Source organism: Myotis lucifugus, unplaced genomic scaffold (genome assembly GCF_000147115.1).
Source record: "Myotis lucifugus unplaced genomic scaffold, Myoluc2.0 scaffold_31, whole genome shotgun sequence".
NCBI classification, from domain to species: Eukaryota; Metazoa; Chordata; class Mammalia; order Chiroptera; family Vespertilionidae; genus Myotis; species Myotis lucifugus.
The window spans coordinates 170,309-192,465 of NW_005871079.1; the positions used below are offsets into that span (position 1 = coordinate 170,309).

At 47.7% G+C, this 22,157-nt stretch overlaps 1 protein-coding gene across 3 annotated transcripts in view; it reads right to left on the reverse strand.

The window, feature by feature from the left end:
* Positions 1-22,157, reverse strand: part of APBA1 (amyloid beta precursor protein binding family A member 1) — a 179,302-nt gene that overhangs the window by 12,821 nt on the left and 144,324 nt on the right. For 2 of the 3 annotated variants that reach the window (XM_023752334.1, XM_014454087.2), the window contains exons 4-10: positions 20,977-21,016; positions 16,737-16,882; positions 7,571-7,603; positions 6,481-6,567; positions 5,668-5,853; positions 1,794-1,973; positions 440-652 (exon numbers count right to left, since the gene is read on the reverse strand). In XM_023752334.1, coding sequence (XP_023608102.1) covers positions 440-652; positions 1,794-1,973; positions 5,668-5,853; positions 6,481-6,567; positions 7,571-7,603; positions 16,737-16,882; positions 20,977-21,016 — 885 coding nt within the window. The remainder of the gene's footprint in view (positions 1-439; positions 653-1,793; positions 1,974-5,667; positions 5,854-6,480; positions 6,568-7,570; positions 7,604-16,736; positions 16,883-20,976; positions 21,017-22,157) is intronic. The other variant, XM_023752335.1, reaches the window with a different exon arrangement.

The window sequence follows — 22,157 nt, forward strand, 5'->3', positions numbered from 1 at the left end:
TCCTCCTTCCCTAGTTGTGACAAACCCCAACTATCTCTAGACCTTGCTGTATGTCTCCCAGGGATGGGGTTCGAGAGCCCCCCACTGAGAACCACTGCCCGAGGCGCGGGGGGTGACTGGGTGACTGAGCTCAGGACAATTCTGCTGAGACAGTGGAGAGAGCGCAGTGACTGATTAGTGACGCCTGTTGATGGGCACAGTATCAGACACCGGTGTTATCTGAGCCAACCATCCCATCTTTGATGTAAAAACGATTTCAGGGAGGAGTCTATAAATAGTAACTTGATGGTAAACAGCCGAGTGCAAGCCCGTGCCTTTGGTCTCTGTGTGTCCTCAGTGCCCGACACTGGGACTATGCTCATGAATATTAATGACGGAGTTGCAGGCACGCTTCAGGCCTGCCACAGAAGTGGACTTCCTCGACCCCATCCCCAGGTACCTTAATGATGCTCTGGCAGGTGGACAGAGGCAGGCCCACCAGGCTGGTGCCGTTGATGGACATGATCTGGTCCCCGATATTCAGCTTCCCCGACTTCTCAGCGGGCCCGCCATGCATCATGTTGGCTATGATCACGGTCGGCAGGATGGAGCCCCAGCCGGACTCCACGATCACCACACCCAGGATCTCTCCTTTCTGCTTCTCTATGAAGACCTGAAAGGAGAGAGACACTTAGAAAGCCTGAATCAGCAACCCTCCAGGGCACTGGCCCTCTTCCTGCCGTGGCTAATGCAGAAAGACATTTCCCCGAGACTCCAACCCTACAGGTCCCGTCTTCTCCGTATTCCATGGCATCGGAGTGTGCAAGAAACAACTTAACACGGGCCCACACCGTCTTTGTTATTCTCGTTCCACATCAGCAATTTCTACTTGGCAATACAACCACGGGGGCACGGAGCTGTTTTTTTTCCTATAGTCCCTGGGGAGGGCGGGATGGGGGAGAGACAGTGTAGGTGAGAGCTTTGGTGGTGAGTTATGGCTTCCAGAAATAGCTTTTGGATTCTATGCGCCGGTTCCCCTATTCCACAATGCTTCACAAATTCCCTCCAACATTTAAGATTCTTGAGTTAAAAGTAAATACATATACATTACAGAGACACTTCTCTGCAAGGAGAAAGCTGAAGAGAAAGAAAAAGAAAAGATGCTGAAGTCATCACCACCAAATGGTTGGGAGTGCAAACAGGAAGGCTGTGCTGTAGGTGTGCATCACTGTCCGTAGCCTTCCTTGGCAGGGCGGAGGGGACAGTTCGTTTGGGAGCTCTGCTGGCTGGCGAGGTTTGCAGACACACATAAAGGGCTAGGACACTTCGTGGAAGACCCACGAGAGTGTGTGTGAATTTATTAATTCCTATTCACAGACACCCATATGCTCAAACCTGCTCAGTAGTGGTGGCTGTCGGGGCCCGACAGAGCCTCCTTCACAGGGTGGCGTCCCCTACCCCCTCGGCTGAAGCTCACGATTGGCCCCTTCCCTGGAGAACTGCGCTGAACCAAATGGGAGACACCCCGGGTATGGGTTGAATTGTGTCCCAACACCCAGTGCTTCGGAATATGACCTGTGGGCTGGGTAAGGTAGAGTGCAGGTCCTGTCTGCCCCTGGAACCCACCCCAAATTTAGCTCAGGATTGCGGGAGGCCCTGGCTCATAGTGATAGCCCTCTGCTAGCCTTTCATCACAGAGCCTCATGCAATGTCCTGCTGACAGCACGCTCTCTACCCGCCCCCACCCCCACTCCCACCCCCACCCCCACCCCCACCCCCGGGCTCCCTGGAGCTTCGACCAGGAAAGTACCTACATCTTTGCAGTTTTCCGACTTGGAGAAGTGGATCAGGTCGTCGTTGTACATGTCCTGGGTGTTGAGCAGGTCACTGTACTCCTTCTGGCTGAGGTCCTCAGGGTTAATCCCGTTGGCCCTGAGGAATTCCTGGTAAGCCACGCTGAACGCCTGCCCTATGGACTGTGCGATCAGCTGGGCCTAGACAGCAGCCAGAGAGGGAAGACGAAGGTCAGGAGGGCAGCCCTGTTGGGGCACAGCCTGGGCCACATCAGGACTACGGAGCCCAAGGCATCCGCTAGGCCAGTGGGGACATTTTTGGTTTTGACAACAGTCACAAGGGAGCTACGGGCAATTGGGAGACAGGAGTCAGAGACACTGGACTTACAACCGTGGACAGTCCTACACACGGATGAGTCATTCGACCTCTTATTACATGATTTTCAAATATCCCACTGGATGTTCGTTACATGTAACCCTGTTTCTAACCATCTGAATCAGGACTCAACTCAACGTTATATAAAAAACAAAGACATCAATTATACACATTGGATGTTCCAAGAACACAAGCACTCTGTAAACTGAGAGTGAGATTTCGTTAGGCCAGCACTTTACAAGGAGTAAGCGTCATGACTTTGGAAACTCACCAGCATTAATACTGCTCATGGTATCTGGGCGGCCAATGAATCACATCCCTGTCGGCTGCACACAGGCTGGCCTGGGGGGTAACTCTGCCTGCCCGTGTGTCTGTGTCTGTCCACTTACCTATTTCCTTAGTTACCTTAATTCAAAATGTCAGATACAGAGTGTTTACGATATTCAGCCGAGGACGGTGCTCTCACACCCAAACTCACTGATCACGTAGGTGCAAGCACCTCCTGACCCACTATTCCTTCTGGAACGGCTGGAGCCAGGCATTCACATATTGTGATAAGTGCAATGCTAACTGAGCCTGGGTCCCTTCGCTTCTCCGTAGTGTTACACTGGTAGCAATACTTTATTTTGTAAAAACGTTTTCAAAAGGAGAGGTTACATCGTCTCTCCATTTCATTTCAGGATGGATAGTATCTGGGCATTTAAACGTTTGTTGAGAACCCTGATCTAGTCCAACCCTGCGTTTTCCAGGCGGGGAGACTGAGGTTCAGAGACATAAAGGAACCTGCTGCAGGTCACACAGCTCACAGCATGGGATGCTGCTTCCACTGCTCCTTCTCCTGCACTGAGCTGTGATAGCCTTTCCCTGCATCAGTTCATCCATATTCTGACTCAGGGTAGCCAGTAGCAACCGAGCACTGCCTACATGCCTGCCACGCACTCAGTTCTTCACGAGGATCATTACAGAAATCCTCACGGCAAGCCTATGGCTGGTGGGAGTATGACTGGTCCACAGGCCCTCCTCCTCAGCTCTGTGCTCCAGAATTAGAAAATTTGGGATTTTAGAAAAGTAACAGGATCATGTATCCTATATTGTGTGATAACCCTCTTAGGGCCTGGGGAAGTGTCCTATAATGAACACAGTAATATTCCTGCAGCAAAACGTACAAGATTCACAGTCAGCTGGGCAAACCCTATCAGTGATTTCATGGTGGGTCAGGGCAGGTTTATCAGCAAAGTGGCTCCCCAAACCCCTTTGTCTGTCAGAGCTCTTTAGACGTTGGAACTGTGGCTCTGTTACTGTCCCCTTCAGACACATCAGGAGACGGAGGTTGAGAGGTTAGGTTGTCCACGGCCTGGGAAGGGGGTGCAGTGGAAGGTGGGGAGAGGCTGGATCCTGGCAGACTGATTTCAGAGTCCAACCTCTGCCCACCACATGGGACTGCCTCTCAGTGAAATCGGAATGGGTAGAAAACCACCACCAAGTCTTTAGAGTGATGTTTTAAAACACACAATTCTAACCTCTACTCCTTTCCCCAGTTTTTGCTTAAAAGCAGCTACTTAACAGAGATGGCAGTGCCTTCTGTGTGGCTGGCCGTGGGGAAGAAATGCTTGGCTTTTCTCTCTGAGAATCTGGTGGCTTCGTGCCACAGCCCATCAAGGACCACCACCCTGCATCCTGCTGTAAAAGCGAAGACAGTGGGCACGCCTCAGGCTCAGAGGCACGCGGACAGATGCACTGAACACTGTGTGCCTGGGAACACGGCCAGCCGCGTGCTGACCTCCATGCATGGATGCACGTGCGAACACACGGGCTGCGGTATTTCTGCAGCATCTACCACAGTCACACAGCAGCCCAGCGAGGGGACACAGTCTCCTGCAGAAGCTCAGCGGCCACACAGCCGGTACCTGGAGGCAGGATTCGCCCTCGAGCTCTCCCAGGTCCTGTGCTAAAAAGCCACGGGTCAGATTCCCAGGTCCGCGCTTGTCCTAACTCCTGCTCACATTCTTCCCTGTCATCATCCTCCCTGACAGGAAGCCCAAGGGAAAGAAAGCCATGGGGCTCCCAGCCAGATGAAGGTGGCAGAGGGCTCCTCACACGTACGTACCAGTATGTGCGTACGGGGGCCTTTGGCCCTGTGAGCAGAGCTAACCCACCTTTTCACTGGCCTGCAGGACACACGAGGCTTACGGTTCTAAACCGGACGCTTTGGGAACTTTCTGAGAACCTGCCGAAGCTCATTGACTCCCAGTGTGCGAGTCTGGCCTCAGTGTGAAAGGCATAGCAGGGAGAATGGCGGGGACACGCGCTGCAAGCTCGCTGCCTGGTGGGCGACTTGTCCAGAGAACCAGACAGTGAGGATGGTGCAGAAAGTGTGAGGGCTCCTCCTCCCCGGGCTACAGCAGGGCAGCTTCGATTCCCCGAGGGAAAGCGGCTTGCTTCTGCCCAGCTTGTTGGAGGAAGGCAAATTACTGCAGTAGAGGAGCATGTTCATGCAGGAAAAACGGCTTCTTTAAGGAGCCAAGGTTGCCACAGGTTTTCTTTAAGTAGAAAGGGCTCTCTCTGCTCAACAGGAGACACAGAGCTTGCTTCACTGTGGCAGGAGGTAAAACAGCACAGTCAACGGCACCATCATGGCCGGCTTAGGTCTCCGCAGTTCAAAACCACGGTGGGGCTGTGGCCGTCCCGGGGGCAGCTTCCACGGCCTGCCCAGCCTTGGAGACACTTGGATGCTAATGCAGCTGGAAGCTGGTGGCCTCACCAGCGCTTCCAGTCACACCCGGGGAAGAGGACTGAATGGGAGGATGGGCCCCATCTCTGTTGAACATTCGTTTTCTCTGTTTACTGCATCAGCTGGAGAGATGGGGGTCAGGCGGCTTCTGACCGCAGGAGCAGCAGGTTTTCATCAGGACTGAAGGTGAGCAGGGATCGTAATGTTCCAGTAGCCTCCAGGGTAGCCCACACGGCCAAGAACTTTATTCCCGAATGCCCTGTTGCCCAGGTGAGACCCGCTCAGGCCTCCATGGGTCGGGCTGAACACCTCCCTCGCGTCTCTCGTGTAAGCTCTTAGGCAATTTGGGCTCCTTGCATTTCTTCAAGCTGCCTCAGCAGGCCCCTGCCTCAGGCCTCTGCACGTGCTCTCTCCTCACTCTCGTTATTCAGATCTCTGTCCGATCTCCCCACTCAGGGAGAACTTAGTTGATCATTCCATCTGAAACAGCCTCTGGCCCTCTATCCTGACCTAGTTTTAATTTTTCTTTATCAAACTTCCCGCTACCTAATTTTGTATTAAGTATATTTATCTATTTATCTTCTGTCTCCCTACACCCCTCAGGAGTACCTAGTCTGTTTTATCCAGCCTTCTGTGCCTAGCACTGGAATGGGGGTAGAAGGCCGAGTAACGCACAGTAGGTACTCAATTAATATGTTCACACATGTGATCAGGTCCTGAGAAATAGAGAATCTGGCCCCCCAAAGGCAGTTCGGGTCCCTGGAGGGAGATGGGGGAAGCACCCTTACGTCCTCAGATTCGAAGACGTGGCAGATCATCTTGTACTGCCTTTTCCCATCCTGGGACGGGTGCGAGGCCTCCACGTTCTCCTGGGAGTTGGAGCGTGGCATCCGCCTGCGGGCCATCAGCACGACGATGTTCCCGATGTCTGCGATGTAGGAAATGGTCCTCAGAGGGTGGTCCATCATCGTCTCCTGGATGGGAAGGGAGAGGGCGGTAAATCGGGCAGCATCCAATGACCCCTGGGAAAGTCTGTCTCCCCCCAACCAGCCACGTGGGCGCCACATGCAGGGGGCTCTGGTGCTCACAGCAAAGACCCTGCGAGCAGATGTCTGTGCACCCACCCGCCTGGGGCCAATTCCCTGGGCTAAGAATAACCCAGGAGGCCTGTGGCAGGTGAGAAATTTCCATCATTTTACAACTACTAGACTCTCTGGTGGGGAAGGTAAAAATGAAACAGAGATTTAAAAAATCTGCATGTGATGGTTGCATTGTGTGTGTGTGTGTGTGTGTGTGTGTGTGTGATTAAAAAAAAAGATTTTTAAAAAGCTAATCTGTTCAAGGTCACAAATCTTCTGATAAAAACTTATGAGAACTATTATCAAACAATGTTCAGTTTCTTTTTTCCTTTTGTCTTTAAGAAAACAGTCCCAAGGCTCCCTGTGCAGTGCACCCCACCCCAAGCAGGCATTGCAGACACAGCCTTCTAGCGTGTATAGAAGCCAGCGTCTGGGGACAGCTGCTCTATGGACAGGGGTACGGTCTCTGCATTGCCATGCTGCTGAGCTTGACCCTCGGGAAAGGTGGGAGCCAGCTCATACCTGTGTGTCAGCGTTCAATACTTTGATTCTCTGCGTAGAAATGAAGAGATCCACTTCGGTCATTGGCTGAGACTCGCCTTCCGGAGCCTGAGAAGAAACATGCACCGAGAGAGAGCTTAGTACATTCCTCTGGCCCCGGAGATGGAAGCAAGGGGAGCTCATACACAGGCATCGAGACACAGTCACCAGAACAGCAGTGCAGACTCCAGAATTAGGTTGTCAGAGCTGAAGTTACCTCAGAGGATGGGCACGTGAGTGAGAGTTAGCATTTGCAGGTTCCAAGGAAGAACATAGAATCCCCTTTGCTGCTTCCACTCTAGAAGCAGTGACGTCCTGTAGGGGTTTGGCTCTGGGAACGAGGGTTGCCAGTGGCCCTTTCTAAGGCTGCTGGAGCCCAACATCTCAAAGGAAGAAGGGCCACTGACTTGCCACCAGAGGAACGTGGCGAAACCAGTCTGCCCCTGCTCACGGGACGGGGACGATGTTTACAGCAGGTGCAAAGGAAGTCATCTGAATGCAGTTCTGGTCAGAGGGTCTTTGTGTTCACAACCCGACACAGCAACACAGAAGCAGCACCCTGAACCCACCCCATTCAGAAAGAGCCCAATGCGTCCATGTCCCATGGGTAGCTCAGAAGCATCCAGAAGCTCCACAGCCATAAAAAGCGCACCCGTCTGGCTCATTTAAGGCTTAACTCCGCACACGCGTGGTTATTAGCGAGTTTTCTTTTTTGCATCCAGCAATCTGACAAGTCTGAAAATCAAACATGACTATCATTGGACAGACCCAAGTCCCTGCCACATTAATGCCTGAATGGTGGGAACTTTCACACGAGTGTAGGACTCATGTAGCATCTCCAATCTGCTCCCTGCCGTTCCTCTCACGTGAAATGACTCATGAGCAACAGAAAACAGCCACTTTAGGCAACTGAGTTTTGAGAAACGTTGGCTTATGGGGCGGTTCAAAAAGAAATCTGAACAAAAACTTGCTGGATGCAGAAAACAAAAACACGAAATAATAAAAAGGGAAAACATAAATAAATGGAAAGAACAGGCATAACACCAAGCTGATGAAGTTGTTTGTACTGCACCTTCTTCCTGCTTTTGGCTAATTTCTGGGCCATCTGCTTAGCATGGAACAAACAGAGACAGGAGAACAGTTAGAAAAGAATTTGCAGAGACTCAAAGTTGAAAAGGGAATTGACAAACTAATCCTGATAGTGGTATAAAGTATTGCTGTGGGAGGACTTAAAGAAAAAGTCCCACTCTGCAGACAATGGATTTCCTAACTCAGAATTTAGTAGATGGCAGGGAGAGGAGGAGGAAAGAAATTTATTGAGTTGCAATCTTATACTTAGCTGCAATCAATGCCTTCAAAGAATCAACTTCTGTTTCTGTTGGTTTTATTATATGCCTGTTTTCTATTTCATTGATTTCAGCCTACATCTTTTTTTTAACTTTCTCTGAGCTGAATTTGCTGATTTTTTCCCAGCTTCTTGAGATGAAAACTTAAATGATGGATTTTCAAACTTTTTTTCTGATATACTTGCTATGACTCTCCCTCCAAGCACTGCTTTAGCTACATCCCACACTTTTTGATTTGTTGCAATTTAATTATCATTTCGTTTAAAACATTTTCTAATTTCCACTATGATTTCTCTTTTGAACTTTGGGTTACTTAGAATTGTATTAGTAATAATACATTTGGAGATTTTCCTATCTTTTGTTATTCATGTCTTAATTCCACTGGGACAGAGAATATACCTGATTTCAATCCTTTGAAATTTGTTGAATCTTAGCCTGTATGGCCCCGAATGTGACTGACGTTGGTGAACGTGTCATGGGGACTTCAAAAGATGCATTCTGCAGTTGTTGAGGATAGTATTCTATGAATGTCAATTAGGTTAAATATGTTGACTTAAGAGTATGGTTCAACTCTTGTATGTACTTGCTGACTTTTTGTCTGCTGATTCTAATATGTATTAAGAGAAGTGTGTTTAGATCTCCAGCTGTTACTGTGAATTTGTCCATGTCTACCTCTGTCAATCTTTGCTTTATCCATTTCATAGCTATGTTATAAGGTGCATACATATTTAAGATGTTTATGTCTTCCTATTGACTTGATCTTTTATTGTTTTCCTTCTTTAATACTTCTTGCCTTAAATTTGTGTAATATTTTATAGCCTATACCTAACCAGAAATGAATGTAATATTCCTCTCTTTTCTTATAAATAAAAACATAGTTGATAAAAGCAGACTCTGGGGTCAAGTTGCTTGAAACTGAATCTTGGCTCCGCTACCTAACTAGTTGTGTGACTTGGAGTGAGCAACTTAACATCTCTGTGCCTCAGTTTACTCATCTGTCAAATGAGGATAAAAATAGTATTGACCTTATAGGGTTGTTCTGAGGATAAATACACGCAAAGCTCTTAGGACAATGCCTGGTGTATTATAAGCACTACTAGAGGCACAGTGCACGAAATTCATGCACTTGGGGGGGGGAGGGTTCCCTCAGCCCAGCCTGCACCCTCTCACAGCCTGGGAACCCTCGGGGGATGTCAGCCTAAGCCGGCAGTCAGACATCCTTAGTGCTGCCTCAGAGGCGGGAGAGGCTCCCACCACAGCCGCTGTGCTAGCCAGCCGTGAGCCCAGCTCAGGGCTTCTGGCTGAGCAGCACTCCCCCCATGGGAGTGCACTGACCACCAAGGGGCAGCTCCTGCATTGAGCGTCTGCCCCCTGGTGGTCAGTGCGTGTCATAATGACCAGTCATTCCGCCACCCAGTCAATTTGCATATTAGCCTTCTATTATATAGGATATTTGTGTTTGCTGTCACATGACTATAATTCAACTATATCTGGATGCAATTTCTTGGCTTTCAATAGGGCTTGCTATACATGCGAAGATCCTGTACGAATAATGGTGAATCAATGGCCAAACCAGAACGCTGTTGTGGTGATGGGGTGGGGTGGAAGAAGGTCTGCTCTCTCACATTCTTGGTACTCACCTGGTAGAAAGCTCTTTTGCTCTCAGCAGCACAACTTTATTTCATTAATGACTAAGGTGCCTTGTCTGTACTACCTCACTGTGGAAAACTGGACGAGTCAGCCATCCCACCAAATAGCTCATCTGTGCCACACCCAGGAGTCTAGGGCAGCCCACGCTGCACAGCCACCCAAGCTCTTACTGGTGGTCCTGGTGAAGAGCCTGCTATGGAAAAGTCTAAAGGCAGCAGCTGCAAGTGTTACCCTAACTGACGCCCATGAGAAGTGCAGAAATATTGATGCTACATTGATGCTAGTCACACCACAGCTTCTTTTGTGGAATCAGGAAGTTCTGACCTGCACCAGTTATCATGCAATGATAAACGACTACTGTGAGATCCTAATGTTCGTCTGTTTTCTACCACTTTCCCTGAAATAATAGGATATGGAATGAAATGAAATGGCAGTAACATAAGCATTTCCCTTATTTTTTGATACCAAAACCTAACAGCTATTGGTCAAAATGCTTAACTCTAGGGAAGAGTGATCTGAAAGGGCCCTTTCAAAGGATATTAAGTCTGCCACCAATGGAATGCCCCAATTCTGTTTTTGGGGTGTTTTTTTTGCTAGAACTGGTGATAAGGAAGAGGATCCAAATGGCAGACTGAGTTTCATGAAAAGCCCGCTGAAATAAGGTTTATGAAGTTAAAAAATATTTTATGCACTTATTAGAGGAATGCCATCTTTAAATCACTTATGATATTCAAGTGCCCTGGAACAAATTATAATGTAAAATTTAGACATAACAGTGGAAATGACAGATGGGGTCGGAGCCAGAATGAGAAACTGGAGTAGCAGAGAGAGGTCTAAGAGAACCACAAGGCCAGCATGCATCTTAAAGCAAGAATGACAACATCCATTTAAATCCTTGTGTTTCCTGGGATTGATTGTGGCTTACCACCCAGCAGGGTGTGTGCAAGGACACAAACAGTGGCACCGTCCATTCAGTCACTCAATCCACAATGTGTATGGAATGTTAACTGTTGTTAAGTCCCTTTAGCTTATTCACACCAGGGTTCCTCCCAACTATTGAAGCTCCCCCCCCCCTGCTGATAGTATCCTTCTAAGTGCTGCAGGACTATTAATGTAAAAGCTGGCAGCAGCCCTGTGAGGTAGGCACAACATTATCCTCATCTTTCAGAAGAGGAAACTGAGGCACAGAGAGGCTAATTAACCTGCCTAAGGTCACACAGCTGTTAAGTGGCAAAACAGATTCAAACCTGGAAGTCTCACTATACACTCCAAATTGCTAGTTGTGTGATCTGGGCAAGTTTTTCATCTATAAACTCCTCTGTTTGTCTGGGGAAAATAATGAGGTTAAATAATACCTACCTCACAGGATTCCCCACCCCTCCATTTTGAGGAGTAAATGAAATAATGTATGCATAGACTTCTTCAAGTTAGCTGGGAAACCACATGGTTGGGACAAAGCTAGATGGACAGAAATTTTAATTATACAATTAAATCATCAATTTTTGACATTTAAAGAAAATCTTTTTATAAAACAATGGAAAAATCGGATCTTTGGGGACAGGCTAGTCTTTACAGGTATAGGGATAACTGATAATGAATGATCCTTACAAAAATGCATGGACCAAAAAAAAAATGTCAAAACACCACTTGTGACTTAGTCACACGAGCTTCACAAAAGTAGAAAGACTGAAAACATATACACCATACTCTTCGTGGACACGAAGCCATTACTGAGGCTCAGCAGGGGTCAGTAGCCCCCCTCCCCCATCTTCCGTTGAGGAGCAGAGAATAAAGTGGGCATGGGAGTGGAATGAGGCATAGAGATGGAGTGGAGAGAGAGGAAGACAAGGAAGCTGGCTACACTGGATAGGGTTCAGGCATGATTCCCACACTGTCTGTGTGGTGTGTGTGTGTGTGTGTGTGTGTGTGTGTGTGTGTGTGTAGGGTCTCCACTTAGTGCACTTTAGATACAGACAGCATAAAGAGCAAAGTTCTTTCCAGAAGTTTCTCCCAAAATGCGTTCCAGAGAATCCTAGCAACAAGACTAATTTAACAGGCATCACACAGTGATACTGCATCTCTGTTCAAATAACTATGGGAGCTTCTGGTTAAGGAAAGTGAACTAAACCTCCTTGGTACAGGACGTCTCAGAGCCTTCAATAGGAAAACAGATGTGGCAAATCTCCAACGAGTTCTACTTTGCAGCATTTCTTGAGCTTATTTGCCAACAGAACCGTGTCAATGAGAAGCACTCGGCTTGACTGGGACACCACAGAGCTCAGGTGGACACAGATGCTCTGGAACCCTGGATGGTCAGTGGACATCAGGACCTCCCGAAGGGCTTATGGATACACAGACTCCTGGACCTTACCCTCACCAGCTTCTGACTATGGCGGAGCCTGAGAATCTGCATTTGCAACAAGTACTGCTGGGCCAGGGGTCCCACTTTGAGAACCATTGCTGTAATGCATTCCTAAGTTATAGGGGGGCTTCTTGCCAAGATATTATTTCCTCTAGAAAATGATGAACAACAAAGACAGAAAGGATACATTAGGGAGATTCTAAAGATGATAAAAAAAAGTAAGAAGAATGGTAGAGGTCTTCTGATTCTGCTATTGCATTGGGTGCACCTCACTTCGCATATTTTGGTGGGTGGAAAAGCCTTTCCGTTTCCCAGTCCTCGGCCTGCCTGGCATTGTTGTTACTGTGACACTCTTCTTTACTCCCTTTAGACTGCACGTTTCCCTGGGCCGAGGACTGGATCTTGGTTGACTTTATCTCCTACGAGTCTACCATTGGAACAGTTTGCTTTTTAGCCAAATTCCTCTGTTCTCTCTTCACATTAAGTAGGAAATTCCCGGCTAAACCACAATTCCAAGTTCTCTCCCCATTGGCAAATACATCTGTAAATTCTGTGTTAAATTAAGAAAACCGTAATTCTTATGTGTCCAGGTGTAAATCCAGTAGCAATATTCAATGCTGGTGTACAGTTGGTGCTAGGTGAGTGACAGATACAACTGATGAACAGTCAGAAATTAAAAACTGTTTCAAAATGTGAGTGACAGACACAACTGATGAACAGTCAGAAATTAAAAACTGTTTCAAAATGGGAGCCTATGCTTCAGGTCCAGTATTCGCTCAACAAACATCCATCAGGTCAAAGAGAGAACATGGGCAGAGGAAAGAGAGGGGGCAACGGGATTCCCCTGGAGGAAGGGAGGAAGGAGGAGCTGGAAACCAGAGGACGGAATTCCTCTGCCTCTGTTTAGGGGAGAGCACCAAGGCCGAAATTACTCACCAGCTTGTGGTGAGGATATTGCTAAATAGGTTTCCAAAGAAATCCACAGAGCTCTCCTTCCTCCCTTCCTTCCTGGATGGACACTGTAAAATCTGCAGCCTTGCTCTGCTCTCTGTTTCTCTAAAAGTAGCCTAGCAAAACGTCAGCCTCTCTTTAGGAGAAAGCATGGCGCCACCTCCCTTAGACAGAGTGTCTCCTGGGCACGTGTGAGCAGCGCAGGGCATGCCCCCCCCGCCAGGGTAACTTTCCGCAGGGTGCAGAAACAAACTACGGGTCCGAACGCAATCGTCTCCACTTACAATCTGAGAAAGAGTCAGGCTTGGTGCAAAGGCAAGCAATCCGATGGGCATTTAAATGGATGTAGAAGGAACACAGAGCAGACAATACAAACGAGAGGCAACAGTTCCTTCAGAGCAGCGGTTCTCAACCTGTGGGTCGCGACCCCTCTGGCAGTCGAACGACCCTTTCACAGGGGTCACCTAAGACCATCCTGCATATCAGATATTTACATTACGATTCATAACAGGAGCAACATGACAGTTATGAAGTAGCAATGAAAATAATTTTATGGCTGGGTCACAACATGAGGAACTGTATTTAAAGGGCCAGAAGGTTGAGAACCACTGCTTCAGAGGCACAGCAGCACACTGTGAAGTGATACCGATACATGAAATGTAACCATCGACCCTCACCCCTCTGGGATGAATTCCTCACACTCGAGTCACTTGCTGGAGAAATAAATGTATGTCCTTTAGATGCCTACGCTACTCTAGGCAGGTCTGAAGTGGATTTATAACCAGACAGCCTCTATCCTGATTGTTCCGATGGACAAAGCCACCTAACTTTTTGTGCAAATGAACAGTGAAACCTGAAGCAAAGTGCAATAAAACGAGGTGCGTCTGTGGTTCATAGCAGGTGTGGCGCTGGGTGGGATCTGGTACCGGATGCCCAGTCTACCCTGGGCCTTGCTTTATGTCTGGGAGATGTGCCTGTGCCTGCTCCCCCTCCAGGTCATCGAGTACCATGTCTGTCTCACAGCGGAAAGACAGAAACCCTATCTGTAGGAGTCAAGGACTATCAGTCCAGGAGGCCAATAAACAACATGCCCAGAATGAAACCCGACCCTTCATAGGTTTTAAACCTTGATGGACAGAACCCAGGAAAAAACTAATCTCAAAGCAACACACAGCTTTCGGTCTCAGGGGTCTTCGGTACTCGTTTGGGGATGGACTGCGGCTTTGTTCTGGAAGATTCGCTGAGTGGGCCCTGGGAGTGTTCCCCGACAGGGAGTGCGGGGGGAGGCACGCTGGCGTTTTGGAGGAGATGCACCTTTGGCGTGTGGCCCCATCCTGGACACCGCAGGGCATCGAGCATCTCTGCCTCTGACCCATGAGAGCCAGTCAAATGCCCCAGACACAGTGGCAATCCAAGTGCCCGCCCATCTCCAACGCCCCTGTGAAAGGCAGTCCCTGTCTGTCTGGAACCACTGAGCAAGGCGCACCAGGCCTCTGCACTCCCATCGACCCCCGGAAGCTGGCAGCACTGTTAGGCTGGGGAACTAAGTGTTGTGTTGAGAGCTTAGCTACGCTACTCAGTGGTCCTGCTGCCTCAGCATCTCTTTTGTTTGGCCAAGAGGTCTGCAGTGACTTTGAAAGGACACTAGTCCCCTCATGCAGGCACATTCCCTAGATAATAACAGCCCACACAGGCGCGGGCAAAAGTCAGCTCCTAACATGACTCCCCCAACAGCCCTTGATCAACAGTCTTCCTCACTCCAGGGCCCTCCCCGTCTGTCCCCTTAGATAAGACCCCTGAGGAGCTGACCGAATCCTGACTCCTTTGGTGTGAGTTGACCAATCTCATCCTAGCTCAGGAACCCCAAGCACCCCACCCACGGATCCTAATAAGGCCCAGCTCCCAGGTCCCTCTCCGCCTCTCCTTGCCATGACCTCCCTGCACGGCCCCTCTAGGCCTTCCTCCAGGACCTGTGAGCAATAACTTCTTGATTTTAATTTCTCTTGTGGTCTTCTGCTCACCATCTGGCACTCCAGGGCTCTACTTAACAAGTGTTAATTCAACAAAATCATAACATGCTGTGCCTGGTGACTGTGGGACATGAGGAGTCAGAACTATGACCCTGAAGATTTAGTTTTCCAAGTTCCCTGCTCTGGGTGAAATAAGCCTGAGACACAGCATGTTCTCTCAGAGAGCTTTGTGTTCTTGCTTTGAAGGCTGTGCCTGGGAGATCCTAGATGAAGAACTGTGGGAGCATCTGGCAGTATTGATGTCACCCCTCTATGAGAAGGGGTGACAGTGGAAAGAAATCAGGCCAGGCTTGGCTGGGCAGCTCAACAGGAACCCGATGTTCTACTGATAGAATTACTGAGTCTGAAAGACCATGAAGGTCTGAAGGTCAGGCAGACACGTTTTCATGGAGCTGTCCTGCTGGGAATCCTGGGGCAAGAGGCACCTCTGTGGGTAGGTGGTGGGACTTCCTTTGAAGGCAGTGGACCTTCCTACTGTCAATCATCCTGGGAAAGGCTGATTATGGGAGAAAAAACGGAAACCTTGGAAGTGGGCCTGGTGGTCGCAGGGTCTCTAGGACACAGACAAGGTTTGGGCTGCCCAGACGAAGTGGTGAAGTGGGTCCCTGACACACGGGTGAAACTGTCAGTGACTTTGACATTGGGCTACTGTAAATTACTCTCTCGTTTATACATCCCAATTCCCAAAACCCGAGTAATATTATCCAAAGCTGCAGCAAGGGTTTCCTCTACAACGATGGATACATCGCTGACTCAGTTCATTTCTCATTTGTGCTGCTGAGTTTGAGGGTCACGCGCTCACTGTCTAAATCGCCATTTCCCTCCCTCCAGAGCCCCCGCACAGCCTTGAACACCCGGATGCTCAAGAAGTATTTTGTCCTTAAGTGAGAATCAAGGACTCTCAGCGCTTGCCTTCTCCCCATGCTTTCTCATTCCACGCTGTCACACCAACACCAGGGTGAGACTTGTGAGTGTGTGAGCGAGAAGCTATAAAAACGTGAATGGCTCCTTGAGGTGAGAATTGATTTTGACCAGTTGGAACTGGATACAACCAACCCTGGAGCGCCCTAACCTAGTCCCTCTTGCTTGACATGCCTGATTCTGGTGTCCACAGGGAGGCCCTCCCTGTGGTGCCAGCGTGGCTGCCCAGCGGCTCTGGGTGCGGGCGGCCCCTGAGGACACTGGAGTGACGTGAAGACACGGTAAGTGTCTCCGTAGACCTGAGGTGTGTCTGGCCTCGGGGTGGAGATTTGAGAGCTCTGTGTTTCCATGGGCTCACACCAGTCTGGCTGGTTCAAACCGGTTGTGAATGATTTAAACCGGATGGAAGTGGTTCTTCCTGAACAACACAGGCTCGCTCCTTGTCCATCTCGGTGGAACAGATGCAAGCAGGTTATGACGGGGCTGGCCTTGCTCAGACTTGCTCAGGCTGGCCAGGCTAGATCTGATCAAAGGGTTCACTTCCCTGGAAGCAAACCAGTTCAATTGAGTTTGAGCAGGACCAGCAGGTTCCAAGGCAAAGGACCTAGTTTGAACCACGCTGTCAGTGGAAATACAGGAATAGAACCCTCACGTTCGAGGTAACACTCCGCACGATATCTGCCCTTGTCAAGTCAACTTCTGAAAGTTCAGGATCGTATGTATGCTTTTTCTCCAGAGTGGCCATGAAGAACAACCCAAATACACAGTGCTTCCATATAAGGACTGCAGTCCACTTCAGAAATCATTTTTTCTGTTTAGAACTGTAGCAGGAACATGTGTAAGCACTGCCTGCAACATCACCCCAATCCACTCTCCTCTACCCTCAGGACTAGTCAGTGAGGTGTGGGGTGACCACTGCAGACGGCTCAGGTACCCGCCGCTGCCCCCCACCCCCGCAGAGCCCACGTTCCCCCTCACCTTGATCCTGCTCACCGCTTCCTGGGCCTGCATCATGCGCACGTTTTTGGAGGGAGTTTTGTCGGAGAGCAGCTGGGTAGAGCCAAGGTAATTGGCAGCAAAAATGATTCCATCAATTAAGTCTTCAGGGTCACAAGGTCCGGGAACTGTAACACACAGAGCCACTTTGGTGAGTGACGCCACTCTGGGGTGGGCCTGCCCAACCCCTGCATACACCCCTCCCCACTGCTCACCTCTGGCCCAGGGGGCCGGTCCTGAGGGCCCTGAGCAGTCTAAGGGACCCCTATCTGCCTCCACTCACCCCTCATCTTCAAATAACGGGAACAATTTTTTTCTTATAGTCACTTACTTCACCCAGACGATTTACTGTGAGAAATGATGTGCAGATTTATGTAAATACAGGACATGAAACGTTTCATGAAGGCTACTGTTTCTCCTGTCACACTGTAAGCTCTTTGGGGACAAGGACTATGTCATCTTTGGCTCTCTTGTGTCTGGCCAGCACCTGTTACCCAGGGGGTATCAAATAAATAAGCAGTTCCTTGACTTGCTACTGATCCCTATCTCCCCTCTCCATTTTATCTATAATGGGGGAAGTAAATTTTATAAATAAAAAAATTGAGATATTTGTTTCAGAATGTTTGGTTCCCATAATAGCCTCTAATCCCAATTTTGGGAGGCAGCTAACATTACTCCGAAGCTGCCATCTCATGCTGCCTTATAGGCCATAAGTTCCTGGCCTGCATCTGCATACAGATCAGTTCCAGGGAAAATGGGAATTTGTTTCATTGATCAGCTTTTTAATTCAAACCTTAGCCCGGCCAGTGTTGCTCAGTGGTTAAGCAATGGCCCATGAACCAGGAGCTCAGGGTTCGAGTCCTGATCAGGGCACATGCCTGGGTTGTGGGCTCGATCCCCAGTAGGGGGTGTGCAGAAGGCAGCCGATCAATGGTTCTCTCTCATCATTGATGTTTCTCTCTCTTCCTCTCCCTTTCCTCTCTCTGGAATCAATAAAGATATATTTTAGAAAAAAAATCCAACCTTAGTTTTAAATAATTAAAATGGAGGTATCTGACTCTAACCATAATCTGCTGTAAATGTTATTTGAAGTTAAAACACGTCTGGGACTAATATATAACGAACTCTATAACAGATGCACTAACAAGGCATTCTAATGCTGCAATGAAAACATGTATTTTCTTTGGCTTGAAGGCTGTATTTGGGGAGACTAAAATATACATTGTAACCCACAGTTAAAACCTCCAGGTCTTAAATTAGATAGCTTGAAATGGAAACAATTTGCTCTTTCCGTTTGGAGAGCTAATCTGAGATGGTTTTAATTTTTATCCTTCAAGATGAAGCTCATCTTGAGCTTAAACAGCCACTTCCCATGATAAGCTACTTATCAGGGGGCAGACCTAAAATAATGTATTCATTTTTTCTAAAACCAAGGTGGTGGTTGAAACAAAGGAATTAACAATGTTTCAGGAAATGCCTTCACAAAGTGTCTGTGTAGTAATTAAATAAGGAAACCTGTTATTTGTCTTATTCTCGATCTTTCTGGGAAAGACTTCTAGGCAAACACTGGGTGGTACCCAGCCATACTGGTAATTTCCATTCTTCTCAACAACCATATGCTCCTTACCCTGAAACTTTGATGGATGTGGGACGAATTCAGGTTATTTACAATATACAGTTGAGTTGTACAGCAGGGAAGCAGGAGTCTAACTAAAATAACGTAAGGACAAGTTTGGACCCACACTGTGTTTTGTAAAATGTAGAAGATGATCAGTCTTCCATGACAAACTCCTGTGATGCATGTACGACGTTCCTGAAACACAGTCACTTTTGTCAACGAGGCACTGAGAAAAAAGATCTCATCTGGGATAGTCACTTTAAAAAATATTCACTTGTGAAAATAGCGAATGTCAAAGAAAAAGAAAAATGAACCACCTCTCTATGGGACTTCCAATGCCATACTATAGTCATCTCTGTCTTAGCTATACTCACTGAAAGGCTTCCTCTTGAGGCCTCGTAAGTGTGGATATGCAGATGTGTTTAAGAGCAATCCAAATAATATTTAAATGACTGTGTAAATGTCAAGCAGCCAGGAGACAGAAATATTGGGTCTAAACAAATTATGCATTCCAGATATAATCTCATGCCTTTTATCCTCCAGGGAAACTGATTATAATCAAATGCCACTGTCACTCTATCATACTCGGCAAAAAAAGCACCCTAATTTCATAAGTTCATTTTAGGCTTAGTGTGTTATTAAAAAACAAAAGTTATAATGTTCCTACGTCAAAGAATCACAGGGTTCATTTTGGTTTTTTGGAATGTGTTTTTCTTTTCAGTGATGCCTTTGTGTTGCTCTGGACGTGAGCAAGCACACTACACACACATACACACACACACACACACACACACACACACACACACTATACACTGAGTGGCCAGATTATTATGACCACCCCATCAGTACTTCGTTGGGCCACCTTTTGCCTTCAATACTGCGGCGATTCTTGGCACTGACTCCACGAGATGTTGAAAGGTAATGCGAGGAATCTGACACCATGCCTGATGAATAGCACTGTCCAGTTCTGTGAGATTTGATGGTTGTGGAACCAGCTGCCTGATGGCTCTTTTAACTTCGTCCCACAAATGCTCAATTGGATTGAGATCTGGTGATTGTGGGGGCCACCTAAGCAAGGTAAAGTCTCCCTCATGTTCTTGAAACCACTCCTGCACAATACGAGCACCGTGGCATGGCGCATTGTCTTGTTGGAAGAAGCCATCTCCACTGGGATACACCATCAACATGACAGAATGAACTTGATCAGCAACGATACTTAGGTATGTTGTGCTATTCAGACGTTTATAATGATCTGGCCCTCTAGCAACTTCAGTGCGAAATTATAGCTAATTTGGCTACAAACAACAGGTGGTCACAATAATCTGGCCACTCAGTGTATATGTATCTCCTCACCTCATGTTAATGCTAAGCCTGAGCACAGGCGATGAAGAAGAAAGCAGTTTCCAAACTTCCTATCCCTCCCCAAGCTGCTCTCCTAGAATGTGGAGCTTGACAACAACGGCACAGAGAACTCATAGGTTACCTGGGAATGGGACCTGAGTCACTGACCCTACCCCAGGAGCACGTTCTGGGCTTCAGACCTGAAGGTTCAGAGAGTTTCGTGCCCAGGCAGTAGGACACACTGGTTGTTTACTCGCAGGATCCAGAGACCAGCCATGACCCCAAAGTAACGCCTGAGCATGCTCAGGCCCCAGAAAATCCTCCCTCAAGGAAATGACAACCCACCCTACCCGAGAAAGCAACCGCCCTCCTCCTGGTACAGGTCAGTGTCATCTCTCGCTTGGGGTGTCTTTGTGTGGATAAGAAATGGGCACTCTGTGTGGCCTGACCTCAACCTGGGGTGGCCAGGCCGGGCAGAGTTTGGGCCCTACTAGGCTGCTTGTGCAGTGAATAACCGCACGACCACCGTGGCAGCTGCAGAGAGCACAGGGAGAACCGTGCAGTCAGACTGCTGGCTGACAGCCTGGCTCTGCTACTTGCTAACGGTGTGATCTCGGGAAAGTTGCCCCCCCTTCGATGCCTCAGCCCTCATACATAACACGGGGATCATGATAAAACCCCTGCACAAGATCAGTGTGAGGATTCAATGAGTTATTACATGAAAAGTGCTTAGAACAGCACCTGGAAAAGAGTAAGCCCTTAACGTTTCTTTTACTCACTCATCCAAGCAAGAGATGGGGATTATTAGGCAGGTTTTGGGGTTTGTTTTTGTGTTTTTTTCTTAAGAGGACAAAATTTCTCCCCGTTAGCTAAAGCTTATTCCCACTTAAATAGCCCTTGGTGAGTGTAAGGTGTACTGGAATAGAGGTGGGAAGACTTGGGTTTCAAATCCAATGTGATCATTACTAAGCTGGGCAAAGCCCCTACCCCCTGGCTCAGGTTCCATGGAAGTTTGCCCACCCCTGCCCTACCCCCTGGCTCAGGTTCCATGGACAGAATCAGCAAAGGCAGGGAGGAGGAGGTCTGAGAGGCTCACAGCTACTGTGCTTTTAGTCTAAGATTCTAAGGCTGTGAAGACTGTGAGTTAACTGGCTCTGTGGGCTTTCTCCTCCACTATCGTCTTCCAGCCCAGTGTTTCCAATGCCCCAAGTGCTAAAAGATTCATGAATGACTCAGTGCTCAGTATCTCCTTTTAGCTCTTACCTTCAACGTAGGTTGGGAACGAAGCCAAGCTTTTTCTTGACTGTAATTAAGACAAAGAAGTTTCAAAAAGGGCAAAGCATGATGAAAAATGCATTAATACAACCATCCATGTAGCATAAAATACAAATACATCATCAGTGTCAGATATTAACCAGTTGTCAACCATTCTTGGTTACAGAAAGTAAAGTGTAAATAAACACACATATTTCTTATTAAAGGTTACCCAGACTCCAGAACCATCCACTCATATATTAATTAGATAATTTGAAAATCCTACATTCCACAATCAGATGTCTGTCAGCTTAAAAAATATCCCACAAACCAAAATTTATAATCCACAATCGCAATAAAAAGGGCTTGATTTGTATTCTTAAGAATCTCGGCTTCTAAGTAAGAACTGCTGGTTAATGAAAGAACCAACATCATTATATGCTGAAATTAAAAATTTCCTTGGAGAATTTTATTTCATGTTAGGTCTTTGCTGCAGGGATCTCTCCCTGTGCTAAAAACATTTGCTAGAGTTTTTATCTCTTCCTTTCATCTCTTACTGATTTATTTTAGTCTAAAAATTTCACTATATATGTCATTATCATGTGTTACTTTAAAATAAGCACACAACAAACAAAGGAGCAAATTAAAGGCCTTGGAATTTTGTATATTAAGTGCAACTCGGAGCAAAGGTCAGTTTTCCAATAGCACCCTTGTTTCAACCAGAAACCTTCCAGAACCTGACTGGACAGCAGTGTAAATGCTGGCTCTCACGGGAGCGTTACTTACCCTTTGGTTCCTTGCATAAGTGAATGTCCTAGAGAGAACTCTGAGTGGCACCAGAGTAGGAAATTCATCCCTGATCTGTCTGGGGCAGGATGAGGTGAGCATTGCAGGAGAGTGGAGAGCTAATGTCAAAGGCAAGAGTCCCTAAAACGGGCAAAAGTAGGGTTTGCATGGCCAAGGGTTAAGCTCAGAAAACCTAAAGGTTTTCATTGCTAAGACTCTACTAGTTGTTAGGTGACCTTTTAAATATGTACATTTTAGGAAAAGGGTGTCTAGTAGAGCATAGTTGCTCAACAGGTTGACTTAATTGAGGGTATACTTTGCGGTGCCTGGTGGGCTGGAAGGGTGAAGGGCCTGCATGAGGGCTGGGATGTCATGGGAAACAATTCCATATCATGGGGCTGTAT